This window comes from Pelmatolapia mariae, linkage group LG2 (assembly GCF_036321145.2).
Source record: "Pelmatolapia mariae isolate MD_Pm_ZW linkage group LG2, Pm_UMD_F_2, whole genome shotgun sequence".
NCBI classification, from domain to species: Eukaryota; Metazoa; Chordata; class Actinopteri; order Cichliformes; family Cichlidae; genus Pelmatolapia; species Pelmatolapia mariae.
In genome coordinates, this window is record NC_086228.1 from 15,260,810 (window position 1) to 15,280,589 (window position 19,780).

At 38.7% G+C, this 19,780-nt stretch overlaps 1 protein-coding gene across 19 annotated transcripts in view; it reads right to left on the minus strand.

The window, feature by feature from the left end:
* Window positions 1-283: 283 nt before the first annotated feature.
* prom1a (prominin 1a) overlaps window positions 284-19,780 on the minus strand; it is an 88,130-nt gene continuing 68,633 nt past the window's right edge. For 2 of the 19 annotated variants that reach the window (XM_063493612.1, XM_063493653.1), the window contains 15 exons: window positions 18,818-18,964; window positions 17,689-17,760; window positions 17,024-17,116; window positions 11,999-12,016; window positions 11,416-11,469; window positions 11,252-11,332; window positions 11,100-11,168; window positions 9,736-9,825; window positions 9,213-9,328; window positions 8,440-8,463; window positions 7,946-8,014; window positions 6,312-6,412; window positions 6,054-6,093; window positions 4,855-4,887; window positions 284-3,448 (listed from right to left, as the gene is read on the minus strand). In XM_063493612.1, coding sequence (XP_063349682.1) covers window positions 6,343-6,412; window positions 7,946-8,014; window positions 8,440-8,463; window positions 9,213-9,328; window positions 9,736-9,825; window positions 11,100-11,168; window positions 11,252-11,332; window positions 11,416-11,469; window positions 11,999-12,016; window positions 17,024-17,116; window positions 17,689-17,760; window positions 18,818-18,964 — 903 coding nt within the window. In that variant the 3' untranslated portion in view covers window positions 284-3,448; window positions 4,855-4,887; window positions 6,054-6,093; window positions 6,312-6,342. The other 17 variants (XM_063493671.1, XM_063493687.1, XM_063493662.1 and 14 more) reach the window with 14 other exon arrangements.

Sequence of the window (19,780 nt, forward strand, 5' to 3'; positions counted from 1 at the left end):
TCCAACCAGAGGAACAAACAAATGCTTATGGAAGATGATAACCTCTTATAGAAATAGCTGAGCAGTAACATAACAGCGGCAGCACCACAAAAGAATGTGCACTCTTGCGTTAAACTGTTTTCCTTTTTAAGTTTTTTTTGTCTTGTTTGTTAGAAAACCAAATAAAGAAAAAAAAATGAAATTGTTGTGAACTATATTTTGCCCATTTGAAACATGTTAATCCAAACTGTATGGCTCATTCAAAACACAGACCACAAAAGAAAAATGTCACTGAAATGCAAACTTTGGATTTTAAAACTTTATTCACAATTTATACACTTTCTTTCCATCACATCATATAAACCTACTCTTTAGTGGCTCCACCAGTGCCCAACTTTGGAGCATCACAGTTCAAACCAGTTACCGCTGTATCTGATCCATCCAGGGTTAGCATACAGGATATCTAGTGTAAGCACTTAGTAAATTCAAACATTTTTCTCTCACATCCAAACTTTCACAGAAACCCAATGATAGTCCTGTGAGCACACGGATACTTCAAAAATGTCCATTTTAACAAGAAATGTGTCTCAAAATAAAAAGAATATCAGTGACTCAATAGAAGCCAGTCTGTGTTTAAAGTTCAATATAATTCAGAAAGTTCATCTTGATGCTGGGAGTTTCCTACACTGCAAATATGTTCTATTACTACATCATAATTTAGGTTTATCTATACAGAGTATTTCTTTTCTCATCATCACTTAGCCCTGGTTTACAATAACAGAGCTATGGAAAATAAAATATTGAAATAAGATAAATAAACTGGATATTTTAGTCCTATTTCTGACGCTAATTCATTGATGCCAATCTTAGAGACAAATATACTTATCATAATAACTTTTATTTTCCCATAAATTAGTGATTGTGTGGTACTTTAAAGAACAACTGTGCTATGTTAACAGAAATATATGTTTCAGTGTTAAGATGGACATTTTTTTGACAGTGTGCATCAACACCATGCTGTGCAAAACATGAAGCATGCTTATTTTTCTACTCTTGATTGACAGCACTCACTATTCCCAATCATGGATTGTCAAATTTTTTTTCCGCCATCATTACTTTGCTAACAGCAGCTGCAAATCTAACCTGTAAACATAAGGGCAAAGAGAGTGGGACAGCTGGATGTGTTTGCCCGTTGCGTTACACATAGATTTCAGCATATTTCTCAACTTCCATATCAAGCAATGTGAAATAAAAAGAAAATAGCTCTTGAATACATTCACTTTTTTCATAGCTTTAAATGTATCCATAGCTACTGTGGGTTTATACAAAGCAGAGGAACAAAATAAGCACATAGTTGATAGACCCCTAAAGACCTGAGAACTACAGTTTAAAAAAAAAAGACAGAAAGAAAGATTTGGCTTGAGAATTATTCTCCACTGTAAAAGTATCACCACTATGAAAAAACAAATCATAATAAAAATATTATGTTAGTGAACTCAACAAAACTTGGTCCCATGTGACAAAGGACTCAATCTGCCACACAGGGAACCTAAAAGCCAGACATTTGTCTGTTTGTGTTTTGAATTTAGTATATGATTTAAAGGGAAAATCCACCTAAAAAAAAGCTTACACTGCTGGAAAAAAAAACTGGTGTCATTTTGTTTTATGGTGTTAAAGGTCTGTCCACAACAGTAACATGCTATTTGGGGGTGAGACTTCCTCAAGGTTCTTGTATACCTGAGATATCCAGAAATGATTACCAAAACAAGGGCCGAGGAGGTGGGGGGTTAGCCCCAACATTTCTGCCCCCATAGTACCATTAAAAAACCAGCTTACCTAATCTATGAGGTTTCATTGACACATCAGGAAGCATTTAAAACCTAAAAGATTAAAAATTGGAATCTAATAGTTTAAAACGTATTCAGAATTTGAACTGGAGCAATCTTATTCCCAGGGCATCAAATACAGTAATTTTTTCTGAGATGTACATTTTGAATGTAGGACGTTAGTACTGAGACGCACTGGCTAATAGTGAGATGAGTGTTGCTATATGGACTCTTAATTACAAGAGTCCAAACAATATCATTTTTTCAAGTTGCAGCGTTGTTGAAGGGGAGTATTTTAATCAAAACGGCCATCTTTTCCTAAAAATAACCAGCTAGTTCTCGTGCCTAAACCCGACCAAGCACCCAGTGAAGGTGAACGTAAAATGACAACAAAATGGACATGAAACACAAACACTGAAAAACCTGTAATTTACATCATCACCACATTGCCTCCCACATAATAAAGATTAATATCCTTGTCTCTCAGTATCAAATATTACAGTCAGTGCATCTCCATATTAACACCACAGAACACCTCGCACGGATCAAAGAGGCCAGCAGCCACAGACAGAATGGCAGTGTTTGACACCCTGGGAAGATAATGCATGAGCAAAACATACTACGGACATCATCGTCACAGTAGAAAGCATTACAGAATCAGTTTGTCACATTTCATTTCATCTTTTTGAAATAAAGTAATTTTACATCCCTACTGGATACAAATGACTTGTTTAAAAGGCATTCTGGAAAAATGTAGAGAATTGCCACCTGTAGATGTGGATGACACAGGGTAAGGGAAGATAGGTATTCTAGGAAAAAGAGTACAGTTTGGATCTTTACTGCACAAATAACTCCCAGATTGATGATTTTCAGCAGTGTAAGATTAGCTGTTGGAAGATTTCCTCTTTTAAAAAGTAGCAGCTCTCAAACTCCATACAAAGGCAACCAGTCTTTTGTAATGCGCATCAAACCAGCAAAGATAAACGTTTCTGTGATATTGTAAACATTTTAAAGAGACTAATTTTTTTGTAGAATACCCTCTAACCTCTATTTTACCACTTTATTCAAATTCTCAATCATGAAGACACCACAGATCCACCACTTCACACATGCTGCACTTAAAAAAAGTATGTGCACTGTTCAACACTTTTTAACAGGCTGTTATCGTTAATTTGCATTCATCACAGATGTAATGACACACTGCCACTAGTTTGAGTTGAAAGTGTCACATCCCTTTTTAAATGCAGGAAGCAGGAGAAGGAAAAATAAAGAGTCCTCTGCTTGCAGTTATTTCGTCTGACCTTCCAGCTTTTGTTTTCGTAAGCACAAAGAAGCACATTAAAATGAACAAGCATCACAGTTAATGTCATGTCCTGTCACTGAATATTTTTCTGCTTTGTTTCATATCTGAACAAATGTAAACGCAGACAAAGCAGTCCTTTACAAAAAATGCAGAACAAGCCTGGCTCAGATTGATGCTGAGGGGGAAAGAGTTTGATATCCTGCAGGCTGTAACCGTACTGAAGGCCGAGAAGGTTCGGTTCATCGCTGAAGATAACGCCTGCAGGGCAATTGTTCTTTTGTTGTGAGGAAACCAGCTTTCACTGAGCCTCATCTGGTCCAAGGATTTAGGAAATTAAAAGCTTAAAAACAGATGAGGAAAGAACATGCTGTAGTTAGTCAACCCCCAAAAACACCTGGTGGATGTGACGCTGGATAAAGTTAGTTCATAAAGTATGTAGACACAACCACATTTTGCACATTTTACTATAATGTACTTTACTGAACTGAAACATGCATTTAAGAAAGTATTTCAAAAGGTATTCAGACATACAGACATAGATCAGATCACAGGTATAAGCCTATTTTTAAATCTTTAAGCAGGTTTAAGATATATGCCCAAACTGTGTGAAGAACAAGCAGCTCTCTCGTCAAGGAGATGATTAAAAATCACTCTAACAGAGCTTCAGTTGTCCTCTGCACAGATGGACGACAACTCAGATAAAAGTACAACCTCTTTTATTTATCAGGTTTTTATGGTAGGGCAGGTATAAGAATACTCCTTTGAGAGTGAGATCCTGGATTATCTGGGCAGAACTCCAAGGATGATATTAGTTGTAGGTGTCAGGGTCAAGTGGTTGACCGTTTGGTCAGAGTGGACTAGAAACTAATCAATACAATGTCAAAGAAGCTGCCAAATGCAACTTGCCTAACAACAATTCTAAGAATACTGTGAGTAGTGTAGTAGTGAATACTGGCATTTGTCCAGATTTGGAGCTGAGCATAGTGCTACCTTACAGAAAAACAGATCTGATGCAATTTGAATTTTGTTCACATAATTCTGGAGAAACACCAAATTGGGTCTTTGTCTTTATCATTAAACGTCCATCCTCATTTATGTAGCCTAATGAGCAGGGTGGCTATCAACCTGCAGCTTTAGCATCATTGTCAGGGTTTCCTTTAGAGCAATTTGCAATCCCAGCAGTAGTAGTGCAATCTGACCAGACTGCTACCACTGCATTGCCAGCTCATTTTGGCTGCTTTCAAGACATCAACTTCAAGTACTAATAGTTCAGTTGATACCTAATATATCCCACCTTTTGACAGATGCCACTGTGATGATAAGTGGTTTAAATCTTATGGATGATTGGTGCACATTCTTCTCAACCACTGTCCTTTTTAAAATGATAATTCTTTTTAAAGTGTAAAGAAGCTACACAGACTCATTGCAACACATGGCACAAATCAACATTTTAAAAAATAAATAAATAAATGAGTTGTAAAAATTACCCAGGCCCAAAAGAATTTGTTATCTTGATAGTGGTGAGCTGCCAAGTTACAATAACTACTCATTTTGCAAACTTTCCCACTTCCTTTGGGGAAAATTGGATTTGCAGAGTGTAAGCTGCTTGTTAAATAGTCACTTTAACAGCAACAGTACTGAACTACTTTAATACCAACTATTGATCCAGGAATCGAAACTCATTCTGCTGATAAAGCCACTGTGGATTCAATTTAAAATGTAAAAATAGTAAAAAGGCAAACCTACTATGACGTATTTCAGTTCCAGTTTTCGAGGGCACTGAGAACACAAATGTTAGAGAAAAGAGAATTAAGATTTTGTTTTTTAAAACGATTAAGTAAATAATTTAAAACATACTGCATTTCTTGAATGAGATTTATGGAGCTCTGGCTGCTTTGTGAAGCAAAAAACATAAGAAAACAATCTGTCATACTCCAGAGAATATTTATAAAAACTACACTGTGCCTTTTGTAGATACAATACGCGCATGAAACCTGCTTTCCACAGAGATTAAAGCATTTTCCCTGTTTTTGAATTCAAAATGATTCTGGAGAAAATTTGATATTTAATGAACTGCAACTCAACTTAAAGATATCATGATCATGTACCAAATTTAAAATGAGAATAAAAGCAGGTCCTTTTTAGTTCTGCAACTGTGAGAATAATATTAAAAAAAATAGGAATATTTATTTCAAAATAAAGAAAGCCTGCAAGTGTTGAAAATAAATTTTTTCTCAGAAATAAAATAAAACTTAATAAATTAAGAAAATAACAATTAATTGTGCAATTCATTACATCTAGCACTTTAACTGCCACAGTATTACCAGCATGTGATGTTAGCCATTACCCAGCTGGCAGTTTACATCACTTTAAAAATTGCATCAGCTAGTTTTCAGATACTACAGCTTTTCTCTGTACTTGTTCTGCTTTTCCATGACACAAGTACTCAGTTAGGAACAATTCAGTACAATACAGTCCAAAAAAACAACACTGCCATTATAAAGTGTCTAGACGTAACACTGTAAAAAAGTGCAGCTTGCAGCAGTGTGAGGTGTTGATGGCATAGTAGAATGCACAGAATTTAAAAGTGCTCTTATTATTTTGTAAGTCCCATTAAGAAACCCAAGGAGAATAAAATATTTGGAGAAAAGCACATTATATCCACTAAAAACGCAACCTTTTTATCAGAGAAGTGCAGGTGTTACCACTGCTTTGTTGTATTCAAGCGTCTCAGTTTCAGGAACTTAAAAGCTAAGTGACTGAATGTAATTCACGGTTTGTAATTGTGACACATTTAACATTTTCTCTGAAAAAAGGCGTAAATGCAGCGTTTGTCAAAAACAAAACAGAACTTACAAGCGACAGAGAACAAACACAGCACACCGACTAAGCAAGCAGTCACACTGAATAAAGACGTTAATGATTCCAAAATTAGTCATTCTCACCATGATGGTTCTTCAGTGAGCAGAAATGCACTAAAACAAGCTGTAAAGAGGTGTTACAGTAAGAGAATTAGGTCAGGGTACAAATACAAAAACATAAGACCAAAAACAGAGGAGAGAGCACGATGGCACAGTTACTGCAGACAGTACATCAGGATAAGATGGCAGCTGTGAGAAGGAAAGATGTGAGACTGGAAAGAAGGAGGATTAATTAAAATCATGTTAGAGAAACAGATGTCTGATTCATTAGCTTTGCAGTACCTTTCAGGAGCCAGAACAAGAGGCGGCTCTGTCACCAGTCGATGTGCCTCGGAGGAGCCGAGGCCCGCGGGAACCTGTTCATAGTATCATAGGTAGGGATGCTACCAGCACATGAACACACAAGATACACAAAAAGGAGACAACGTTAACAGCTAAAATTCAACAAATCCATCATTGTTTCGTAAAGCCGCCGGTTTCTTCTCTTCATTTATTTGAAATGGAAGAGGAGAAAAGACGAGCGGCTCACAAGGCAGAGAGCAAAACAGCTGCATCGATATCCACTCAGTTAAACTGTACGGCCAATTAAAGAGGCATTAAGTACATTTATGACTGCAAATAAGAAATATAGTAGTATTTCATGAGGCTGTTGCCATTGTTATTGTTAATACCTTTAGATGATCAAAAACTGATGCAAAAATCTTTCCATCTCCTGGACTGTTCTGAACAGCAGAGAAAGCCCCTTTATTTTTTTAGAGAGCTAAGATTTAGAGGAAAATCCATGTTTCATTCCATCTCATATTTGTATTTAAAAGAAATATGAAACACATCTTATATGAAATGTAGGACAGAAAGGAAAACTGCACAAGCAAAGACCATCTTGAGACTGGACTCATCTGTAATTTAGCTGTTTTGCTCTCTGCCTATAGCTCCTGTTAAGGTTGGCTGGTTGGCCAAACTCATCCCCGTCCAAATGCAACTTAAAAATACATAACATGCAATTAGATGTTTTGTTAGTTTAAGGAAAAACAAATAAAAGAAGCATTCCCAGCATCACACAAAAGCTTGACATGCTTGCCTCTCTCTGAACATAATGATCAGGTGTACATTCATCGGACTTTGGCTGACTCTGAACGAGAGGAAAGAGGAAGATTCTTCACTCCACAAGAACGTCCCAGTGTGCACAGAGAGCATGCCTAGTTAGTAACATATTCCTCATATAACACAAAGTGAAAAACTGGCAAAATGAGAAAGTGAAAAGCAATCGCAGCAGTTCCTAAGTAAACATCTAACTAAAAACATTAAAGGTGGTGGAAGAAGAAAAACTACATCAACCAACCACAACACTTTAGTATCTTAATAAATAATACTGTAATAATAATACTGTAGTTTAAACGAGACCTTTCATTTGTCCTTTAGTTACCAAAACTTTAATTCTATGTAAAGCACTTTTACTCCTCCACCTACAACACTGGTTGTTTTGCATAATAGTTGAGCATTAGAGGTACGGGTAATTAGATTTATTTCATCTTACACAAAGCCAGGCTATCCATTTTCCTTTACTTCCAGCCTTTAAGGTAAACTAGTACCTCTTGCATTGCTCAGTGCTTGCACAGAAGTCATGGTGCTACCATCCTGTTCTCCTCTAATCCTACAGAATCTAGATACTGCAATAAATCACACAATTTGCTGATAATACTCTGCTGGCCTTTTTAAGTTTTTAAGTTTTTTGCTGCCATTACTTTTCAGCTTTCATATTATTTTAATTTTATGACCTCCAGATATTCAATATGTCCACACATGTACATGCAATGAATCAGCTCCCCTGCAGTCTTGCACTATGCCAGGCCAAGCTCCTCCGGCATGCTTCCACCTCCACCATCACATGCAGTTAACAGGATTAATGTAATGTTTACCTTGTCATCATAGGATTAGGAATACCTTGTAAGCGCTCACTATGATAACCATTATTACCAATTTCCATACTGAAAACAAAATATTGTAAAAACAAAAACAAAAAAGAGCGATGAAAAATGTAATGTAATACGCCATGCTGAAATGCTTGCATACAAATGCTTTCTTTTTTTTTGAGAAGCTAAACTTTTCAAAGATGTTAGGAAGTACACATATTTGGAGTAGAAACCATGTTGTTGTTATTTACACTATAACTTACAAAAACAGGTGGACTTGTAAGGTAATGATTGCAAGAGCCCTTCATGAAAGGTAAGGGGCACTTTTCAAAAGGTAGCACACGACAAGAAGCCACACCATCCACCCATAAGAGCAATTCCAAGCTTAGAAATGCAAACCAGCACCAAGAATTTAGTAAACAGTTCTATGTACAAGAATCAGAGAAAAGCACAGAGTGAGAGACGTTGAAAAGGAGAGGGAGGTGGATAAAATGTCTTACGTTTTCATGGGAATTGTCTCAGTGCTATAAAGATACACACAAAAGAAAAAAAAAACAGCAACATAACGTCATTAAGTTGGTAAAGGAAATGCACCAGATAGTTTCTTGTAATCACTCAGATTACAAAGTAAGAGACGCCACTGATCATCCGAGACGTTATAGAAAAAACTACTGTATGACTGCAGAGTCAAAGAACGTTAAAAAAATGTGTGTAAAGAAGAAAAAGGGATGTGCCAATGCTTCTTTTTAAAGTGCCAAGTGCTTGATAGAGAGTGATGGGAAAAAAATTAAAGTTTAAATAAGGGATGTGGGAAATGGAAATAGTAGAAATGGTTATCACAAAGTGAAATGCCAAGTCCCAGAAACAGAGGAACTACAGAGAGGAGAAAAGGGAGGAAAAGAAAATCAACTGTAAACTTGTAGAGCCAACGTGACAAACAAGACCCACTCAAAGTTCATTTGACTGCAATAAACCCCAAAAATTCAGCTAAAATATTTATAAAAAAAAAAATAAAAACTTGATTCCTTCATATGACTTGCAGCTCAACATGCACAAAGCAGATAGAAAAGACAGAATAGAAATAACAGAAGGATGCCCTGCAACCATTATCAGAATGTGACATATCTCCTACAAAGATTATAAACTGTCTTACAGTATGTGGACATTCCCAGGGCAGTGTAGATGTTACTTAACTTTACACTGACTAGGTATTTAATATGAAAACTATAAATACATTTAAGGAAAAAGTAGAAGAGCATTTACAAATACTCACTCATCGTAAACATCCTCTGTGTCCATCCTGCGGTAGTACTTGGCCAGTTTTACTGCTAGAATAATGCTCGGCAGCAGGAGGAGAGTGCTGCAGCCCAGGCCCATCCAGAAAGTGTTCTGTTGGAAAGGCAAGTACTTAGGGTGGAAATGCTAACCCATCAGGATATAAATTCATAATTATTTTAGCCTTCTGTTATTATTGAGGAAAGATTTCATGCAAAAGTTCAGGCTATGTAAGTAATATAAAATATGTCTTCCCTCAGGACATTATATAAATCAAATGAATAATAGATTAAGCTAGACAGTAGTCGTTCCAGTTAGAGCCATTTAAAACTGTCACACTTTTCCTATGCCCATAAATTTTATATTTTATCATCATTTACTCCATCAAAACAGTACTGGATGTGACTTTTACAGTCGGAATCAAGGTTCTTTACCCAGTTATAGAGTTTTTTAACCCAAATATAATCTGTCACAAGTCTGTTTAAACAGGGTCTGTCTTCCTGTATTTCTAATATTGTTACCATAGAGTCAACCACGAAACTGCAAGCCATGATTTCAGCTGTGTCCACCATGTTGCTGAAGGGCTTGCATGGTGCAACTTCCATGGCCAGCTACAGAGGATATAAACAGGAAATGTCAACACACAACAGATTCAGTAACACTGTACAATTACTTTGCACGTTAAAGTCTGTCTTGGAGATGTAAACGATTGCACAACGTCTCCCTGCAGTGTTCTTGGCAAACAAAAAGAGACTTCTGAGATCAACAGAAAAGCTTCATGATTCAAGCATCTTGGTTTTTTTTACTCTCATTCCTTTAGTTAACTAAAGCAGAAACCAACATGCCACAGAGCAAATTCCTCAAATTTATAGAGGTTGTAACTGTTATATTTGACTTCTCTTTATACACTCCAAAACCTTTATGCAACATGCAAAGTTTTGCAATGCAACATTCGCTTCAGGCTAAATTAACACTGTGAGAAATAGACCCACACCTTCAAAGTGTTAACAAATTATGATTCAGGGAGACAGCATGTTCACATTCCAGCAAGTGAAATATGGTGTTACTGAGAATTATTTCTTGTAATTCCTTCTGAATTTTATTCTTTGTAGTTTGAAACATTTTATTTGAAGACTTGAAGTGATTCCAATAGAATCAATGTGAGTCGACAATATAAAGTCTCAATGTAGATGATTCAAGTAAAAGGCAGATTTAAATGCCCTAAAATGTCTTGTGTGTCCAGCTCTCCAGTGTCGTAGTATCTAAATCTGCCTGAGAAAAGAAAGATTTAATATGAGCTTTACATCATTCCTGAAGTCAGACACAGAATGAGCCGTGTACTATATATCAGATATGATAAATTTAATAAATATCATATCTGCTGATTGAAGTTTTCATCGTTTGTGGAAGTGCTATCTAAATCTTGGTGCAGGTTCTTAATGATGAGTAACAGGTTGATATTTGCTAAAAAAAACCAAACAAACAACCTTTTTTGCACATTTTGTGGCACAGTTGGAAATGTATCTTGGTCTTGTGGATCACTGATAACGCTCCAAATTAATCAGCAAGTCAGAGCATTCAGTTTGAAGCCTTTTCTATAGCTTCAAAGATAAACTCCATATTCTGCTGGATTCTTGATCACTTGGGCATCACTCAGGTCTCAGAGGGTGAGGTTGGGGCTTATGGAACTGGCTTGTAAAAGGATGTGGAGCCATAGCTTGATAGCTCCACCTAAAATATATATTGTGCTGTCTTCCTGAACTAATATAATTATTTTTTCATTTGTTTACTTTTTATTTACCTACACCTGCTGTGTTTTGTGTGGAAAATTTCATTTTGTTTCCCCTTGTAGAAAAAAATAGCACATTAGCACACCAAAACTTACAGATGTTTTCACCCATTCAATGTATTGATGAAAGTAGCCAATAATGGTGGTGGTGTACTTTCTGGACTCCTGAGAAAGATTAGGACACAATGTAAGTACAGCATTTTATACAAATCAAGTATAAAAGCAAAGAAAAATAATTCAGCTGTTACCCGATTTATTAAATGCGTAGCGTTCTGCGAGATGAGGAACTGTGCAGCTTTGATGGCATCAAGAACAGCTAAGATTTTGTTCTGCGGAGAAGAAACAATGGGTTTTGTTTAGATAATGATGATTACATTATTTCTGACTTAAACTCAAGGACTATTTTACTTACAGGAAGATCAGAGGCTGTTCTTTCCAGGAACCTCATACTCTGGTTCAGCGCACTCTGTAGAGCAACAAAATTTTAAGTATAAAGGTCAAAGTTCAGAGGTTAATGACATCCGTTCAAAACATAAGCCAGTGAAACAGAAATGGAGACCAGAATCAACTGACACTTGATGAATAACATCTTTGCATGCTAAAGAGTTCTGTTCCAAAATTAAATATCCACAACGAAAAGAAAAACATGATTCAGCTAGCTTCAAAGGCAAATTAATTGTAACATATACAACAACTAACCGGTCTTTCCTTTGCTTCCACTAGTGACTAAGTAGATAGAGTTGCTACACAACATTTCTTTTCTTTAAGTGGATATTTCTGAGATTTTAGCACAAAACTCTTCACGTATAACACCAGAGTACATGAGTATAATGTACATTTAATAAAAACACACAATCCAGCCTAAAATTGGACTTTTCCCCCTCTTTTTTTAAAAAACAAAAAACAAAATTACTCTAAATGATGTCAGTGTTTGTTAATGTTCCACATAACGAATGGGGACACTTATTACACAAGACGAACGCATTTCTGCTTACCCTTGCTCTAACATACTTCTTGAAGTTGAAAGAGGAAAAAGAACAACATAAAAAAAAGCAGCTGTAAAAATCTGTGTTGATGAATATCACTGCTCGTCTGAACTGCTTGTAGCTGTAAATAATTGCTGTTATTCAGAAGAATGGCATTGGCTTTGACAGGGGAAATAAAACTGAATATTTAATTTGTTTTTCACAGTCATGATGTCTTAGATGACACATGCCTGAGGGTCAGAATTCCCCATTTAAATGATATTAAATGAATCATATAAATGTCTTATCACTGTCAAGGTTTATGTAATTCTCTGAAATATATATTTGCAAATGTTAACAGAAAATACTCCTACTTGGTAGCTTTGAGTTTGGGATCCTGACATCTAACACATATCGATATAGTCATTTATAATAAAATAAATCTACAGGGCTCATGTCTTTTAGCTCTGTTGTGGTCCCAAGTAAAATATGTAGCTCAACTAGCCACTGGTTGCTTATGTCTCTGTATTTGGCACCAGGCAAAGTGTTATGTTAGGCCTCAGTAACACAGGCCTAGAGACCAGTTGGCAATCCCCAGTCTGACTGAGTGGTCCTCGAGGTTACTGTATGAAATAGGTTGTAAAAGGGTGCTGCAACAAACTCCTCCTTGTAAATGGACTGATTCCTATATAGCGCTTTTCTACTCTCCTAGAGTACTCAAAGTGCTCTATACAACATGGTGCATTCACCCAATCACACAAGCACCGTCTTCTAAGTTTCTTAGTGCGAACATATCGGAGAGCAATTTGGGGTTAGTATCTTGTCCAAGAACACTTGGCATGCAGACTGGAGGAGCCAGGGATCGAACCACTAACCTTCTGATCAGTAGATGACCTGCTCTACCTCAGTGATAGGTTGTGATAGGTTTCATCACTAGCAGTCCATGGTACTTTGCATGGAGGACACTAAATGGTCCGCAGACACTCATGAGGCTAACCACTAAAAGGTAATGACACTTGAAAAAGTGTGTCACAAACTGGAAATGGAGACTGTCTGCCTATCTTCGAAACCAAAATGTTTCAAAAGGCACGACATATACTTTGAAAGCAAATGATGACGTGACCCATTTCACCAAGCGACTGCCAGCAAACTCCAGCAACAATTCACCAACTTGCTGGGGAATGCACATTTTTTCTTACCGACCAGTAGTTACCAACCAGTATACAGTATAGGCCTGTGCAAGTAGGGCCTCAGGTTTAAAAAGCCTAAAATCAACTAACCACTGAGGTGGGAAAAGTAAAGACAGTGGACCGAAAGATTTTAAATATTCTTTAGAGTGATTCCCGCCTGGGGCGTCTGTATCCAGTAAGGGTCCTAAGGCTAGACCCCCTATGCTAAGCGAGCCTACCGCAGACATGAGCGAGACAGATAATATGAAGGCATGCCAGCTCGGACGTCGCCCGGATCAACAAGGTCCGCGTCAGGTGTTGAGGAACCAGGGCACCCTGACGACAAGTGGGCTACTGGAACAAGAAGGCATCGGTGGGCAAGAGACGAAAACAGGGCGTTGCTGGAATGCTACTACGCAAGTAACCCTGGCGGAAGGGGTTACATGAATAGGATGAGGGACCTATGGATTCTTCGATACCCAACATCCACAATGACGGCGAAACAACTAGTAGCTCAGTGTTCCAACATTCGAAAGAAAGGACTGCTCTCACAGCTAGAGATTGACGAGGTACAACATAAATGCTACGGCAAGGAGGAGTCAGGACGCCAGGTCAGGGGGGAGATATCATCACCCCCACCCGAGATTGGGTACATAGCCCCAAGTGCGATAGGAGAAGGATCGTTAAGTGCGAGAGGAACTGACCTGAAAGATAGGATCATGGCCAAGCTTGAAACCTGGATCCCCCGTAGCTGGTTACCAAGATTACGTGAAGTACCCTCAGAAGGTCTGCTAGATGATGTTAATGCAGCACCACGGTTGATACCTACAACCACGATTACCGACACTAACAAGCTGATCTACAATACGGCAGCAGTGATCAGTGAGATGCTTGGCTACAAGTTGAACAGCCACAAGGGGCAGTACCCTCCATGGAGAAGGAGGCTAGAGGGCAAGATCAAAGTAGCACGGAGGGAGGTTAGCCAACTAACGGAGTTGCAGAAAGGCGCGACAAAGAAGGTGCATAAGAAATACAGCAAGCTGTCCATACCTGAGGCCTTGGAAACTGCCAAGCAAAGACTCACAGCCTTGGCCAGCCGCTTGAGGAGGTACACCAGAGAGATAGCAGGCAGGAGAATAAACCAGCTGTTCTCCACAGAACCAGCAAAAGTGTACTCTCAGTGGCAAGGGTTAACCGAAGGTCAGACGGTCCTGATCCCCAAGGACCCCAAGAAGGGACCGGTCCCATCCAACTACCGACCAATAACCTGACTCAGTACTACATGGAAGCTCCTGTCAGGCATCATATCGGCTAAGATGAACAGGCACATGGGTCAATACATGAGTGGGGCACAGAAAGGGATTGGCAAGAATACCAGAGGCGCAAAACACCAGCTACTGGTAGACAGAACGGTCAGCCGAGACTGCAAGACCAGACTGACCAACCTGTGCCCTGGATTGATTACAAGAAGGCCTATGACTCAATGCCCCACAGCTGGATACTGGAATGCCTAGAATTGTACAAGATCAACAGGACCCTAAGAGCCTTCATCAGGAACTCAATGGGGATGTGGCGTACAACACTAGAGGCCAACTCCAAGCCCATAGCACAAATCACCATCAAGTGCAGGATCTACCAAGGAGATGCTCTGTCCCCACTGCTGTTCTGCATAGGCCTGAACCCCCTCAGTGAGATCATTAACAAGACTGGCTATGGATACCGACTACGAAACGGAGCGGTTGTCAGCCACCTCCTGTACATGGATGACATCAAGCTGTATGCCAAGAGTGAACGAGACATCGATTCACTGATCCACACTACCAGGCTATACAGCAATGACATTGGAATGTCGTTCGGACTGGAGAAGTGTAGTCGGATGGTAACAAAGAGAGGGAAGGTAGTCAGAACTGAGGGGATTGAACTACCAGAAGGCAACATTGCAGACATAGAGGACAGTTACAAGTACCTGGGGATCCCGCAGGCGAATGGGAACCATGAAGAGGCCACTAGGAAAGCTGCAACCACCAAGTACCTGCAGAGGGTCAGGCAAGTCCTGAGGAGTCAGCTGAACGGTAAGAACAAGATCCGGGCCATCAACACCTACGCCCTGCCCGTGATCAGGTACCCTGCTGGGGTAATAGGCTGGCCAAAGGAGGAGATAGAAGCCACTGACATAAAGACAAGAAAGCTCCTGACCATGCATGGAGGGTTTCACCCCAAGTCCAGCACCCTGAGGCTGTACGCTAAGCGGAAGGAAGGAGGCCGGGGACTGGTGAGTGTCAGCACCACAGTCCAGGATGAGACAAGAAACATCCACGAATACATCACGAAGATGGCCCCAACTGACAGCGTGCTCAGTGAATACCTCAGGCAGCAGAAACCCAAGAAAGAGGAGGAAGGCGAGCAACCATCATGGAAGGACAGGCCCCTGCACGGTATGTACCACCGGCAGATAGAGGAGGTGGCTGATATCCAGAAATCCTACCAGTGGCTGGACAAAGCTGGACTGAAAGACAGCACAGAGGCACTAATCATGGCAGCACAGGAACAAGCACTGAGCACAAGATCCATAGAGGCTGGGGTCTATCACACCAGGCAAGACCCCAGGTGCAGGCTGTGTAAAGATGCCCCAGAGACAATCCAGCACATAACAGCAGGGTGCAAGATGCTAGCAGGCAAGGCATACATGGAGCGCCATAACCAAGTGGCCGGCATAGTATACAGAAACATCTGTGCTGAGTATGGCCTGGAAGTTCCGAGGTCAAAATGGGAGACGCCCCCAAGGGTGATGGAGAATGACCGAGCTAAGATCCTGTGGGACTTCCAGATACAGACGGACAAAATGGTGGTGGCTAACCAACCGGACATAGTGGTGGTAGACAAACAGAAGAAGACAGCCGTAGTGATTGATGTAGCGGTTCCGAATGACAGCAACATCAGGAAGAAGGAACACGAGAAGCTGGAGAAATACCAAGGGCTCAGAGAAGAGCTCGAGAGGATGTGGAGGGTGAAGGTAATGGTGGTCCCCGTGGTAATCGGAGCACTAGGTGCGGTGACTCCCAAGCTAGGCGAGTGGCTCCAGCAGATCCCGGGAACAACATCGCAGATCTCTCTCTCTCTCTCATATATATATATATATATATATATATATATATATATATATATATATATATATATATATATATATATATATATATATATATATATATATATGTAGAGTAAACAATATATAGGATATATAGGATGCTGCCACCATAATGACACCCTGTTTTTTGTCAAGTCCCAATTTGAAACCTTGAGTTTTTTGCGGTACCCTCATATGTTACCAACTTGCAAATCATAAGCCAGCTAAACATACAAATTGACCATTTTTGCTCTGAATGTGACCTTAAATATTAAAATAATGCAAAAATATTTTATTTAGATCCAAAATTAAGTGAAAAGTGTTATATTCAAAATAATGTTATAAAATATATTGTAAATATCTTATTCTGCTTCTTTCCTCATCCTCTTAATTAATTCATTTTTCTTCATTTTTTTAAGTTTGGCCACTGTTTAGTTAAAATGAAGATTAGCTTGTAATATTTACTGACTAAAACTAACTTAAATAAACACACAAATAAATGCATCTAATACATACTTTTATCACTTCTATAATTCACCTGAAAGTCATATCAATTCCTGTCTGAAGGGAGGGGCAGACAAACAACCATGACAACTGAATACACCAAATTAATGCAAATTAAATCAGCCACCACTGGCACATAGTTTTGAAATGATGTAGGACGAATCTTTCCTCAAAGAGAATAACTAAATGAATCTAACCTAAGCAGAAAACAGAAATAGCTATCTCAATAGTAAACAGAGAAACACAGTAGGGCATTACCATGGATTGCTCCATTGGGACGATCTGTTGCCTGTGGATCTGCCGCAGAGTGCCAACGTGGCCTTTCAGAGCAGACTGCAGATTACTTTTGGGCTGAAACGCACAAACAACCACACAATCTTGAAATATATTAAGATAAATATATCAAAGGCTTAGATGGAATTGAAGCACATATATTATACATTCTTAATTTTTTTCCTTGCCTTTTATATAACAGTACATTAGAATATAGTTCTTTATCCCTTTCATCCAGGAGAGGAATCAAATTATTGAATTTACAGAACAGCTGGGTTTACTTCAGGACAACAAACTTATGGGACCTTTAGATTAAAATCTCTTTAAAAGCCCCTTTCTCTAAAATCAACTACAAACTCCATCTTTCTACAGGACCCTAATGGACTTAGAAATTGAAAGTGAATGAGCATGTTGTGCTGCCCTAAATGCAATGGACGGCAGTCACACATCATTGAGAGCTTTTATTTGTTCAGGCAGAGCCGTTGAGAGAGAGCTTAGAGAGCAAGAACACCCATATTTTCTTTTCATTTTTTGCCATCAAGTGCTCCTGTGGCATTGTAAGTACATAAGCAAATTAAATCAGTGTGCACACAAAAGAAAACACTTTATACAACCACTACTGGGTGCTTGTATAAAAGCCAGATTCTTACCATCAGGTCTGTCTGGGCCTCCAGTTCTCTGGCAAATGAGAGTAGATCCACTACAGTGACCCCCTTATTCACCTAAAGATATCAAAGTAAAAGAGAACAAAATATAAAAAGTAATGTTGTTTTCCTTTATAGTAGCAAAGTTAAATTAAAGATGTTTTTTTTTGTCCACTCCTTTTCTTTTTACTAACAAATAATAAATTTTCAAAGCTACATTTTCACCTTCATCCTGTAGTTTCTTCTGTAGCAGCTTTTCAACTGCACAGATTCCAGTCAATTAGACCACTAGAAAGCTTTTTAATATAACTTTTTGTCACTTATATTATTTCCAACAGACAGCAGAGAGACATGCTGCACATAAAAATGTGTCAGCTTGACTTTTGCAGGGTGTGTGCGTTGAGTATCAGTCAGTCTTTAAAGCTTTTTTTTATTTTCAGTCACTCTGGGGAAATAATTCTAAGTGAACCTGACGGGTTGTGTTAGACAAGACATGAAATGCCAAGTCCCTGCCTGTTCCTACATCCTCTTTGCCTTGGCAGGATCACCTTTGGATAATTGAGCTGCAGTGGTCCTCGACGAAACCCACTGTTCTGTATCACACTGAAGCTCTTATCAGGCGAAGCATGGCTGCCTGTTGTATGTTAACTGACAGCAGTGGAGGTGCCTCTTAGACTGCGCCCACAGAAGTGAGCTATTTCTGGTAGCATACCATTAAAGCACAGCTGAAATATGTTTGTGTGTAATTATGTAAGAATTTATAACAATTCATTATTATTTGATTCCCCACTCTTTCTACTTGGATTGTGCTTTCTCAGATAAACCGGTGCATCTACAGAACAATTCAGTCTAGTAATCACAAAGAAATACCTTGGTTGTGTAGCTGTTTTACACAAATATTGTGTGTGTCTTTCCTTCTGTGTATTGCTTCTTGTCTTTGTTGTGTATGCTGGCCTGTCCCTTGCAGGCACACAAAACCACACTACTTCCTGCGTGGTTTTGTGTGCCTGATTATCCAATTATTCCCTTCCCCCTTCATTCATGCATATTTTAAGGGATTTATTTGTGTTGCACATTTTTTTTCTTTCCCGCTGATGTGTTTGCTCATTCCAGTATGCTTGTGCTGATGTGTCACCTCCTCCAGGTAGTCGGCGTAGTTGATCTCTGACAGCCCTGCTTCAGAGAAATCCAGGAGGTTCTGCCTTCCTTCTGCCTCCAACAGGATTATGCCTCTCAAGTCGATCTTAAGACTGTCCAGCTGACTGACCACATCCTTTGTGAACTGTTAACACAAAGATATAAATTACTTTTTTAGTTTAGTTGTTCTAGAATGTATATATTAAATGTTATTCATGCATATTTTATGTGTATACTCCAATTTTCTTGACATAACATCAGAAAAAAAGACAATCTGGTAATCTTGGGACTTTGAGTAAATTTCCAGTATTGTGACTGTATAGACATGAAAATAATGAAAGGCTTCCAAAAACACAAAACAAATGTTGGCACACGAGCGACCCAAAATCTTAAAGATGTGGTTTGGATGTTAGTCTACATATACCAGTGATGTTTTCTCTTGATTTTCTTTGTTTTACAGTCCCCAGTCAAACATTTCTCTACATAATCCTTTCATTTACTAATAAATAGTAAGAGTACTTTTGCTTTCACTGGACTGTATGCTTTAAGGACTGTTGTCCCAAAAAGCAAAGCCATAGCCGTACCGAGACATATCTTGGCAAGTGTGACTTTCATGAAGGATGTCGTGAATAGAAATATGTAATTTCACAACCAAAAAAGAAGTTGTTGTTTTGTGGCACTTTAAAGACAACCAAACCAAAAATACTGACAATAAAAACTGTTCTCAGATGACATGGTTGTATGTTTATGTGTTTCCAATAACACTAGAAATGTCCTGCATGTGATGGGTTGCACAATTTTTATTTAATAAAGAATATTCTACAAAGAGATGAGCTGCGCAACACTGCATACACTGAATCCACATACGCCAATGACACCCCCATTTATTGCCTGAAAATATAGTTTTTTAACTTTTTTTTGTAATGAATTGTGAAATGTGAATACTTATGATCAATTCAAA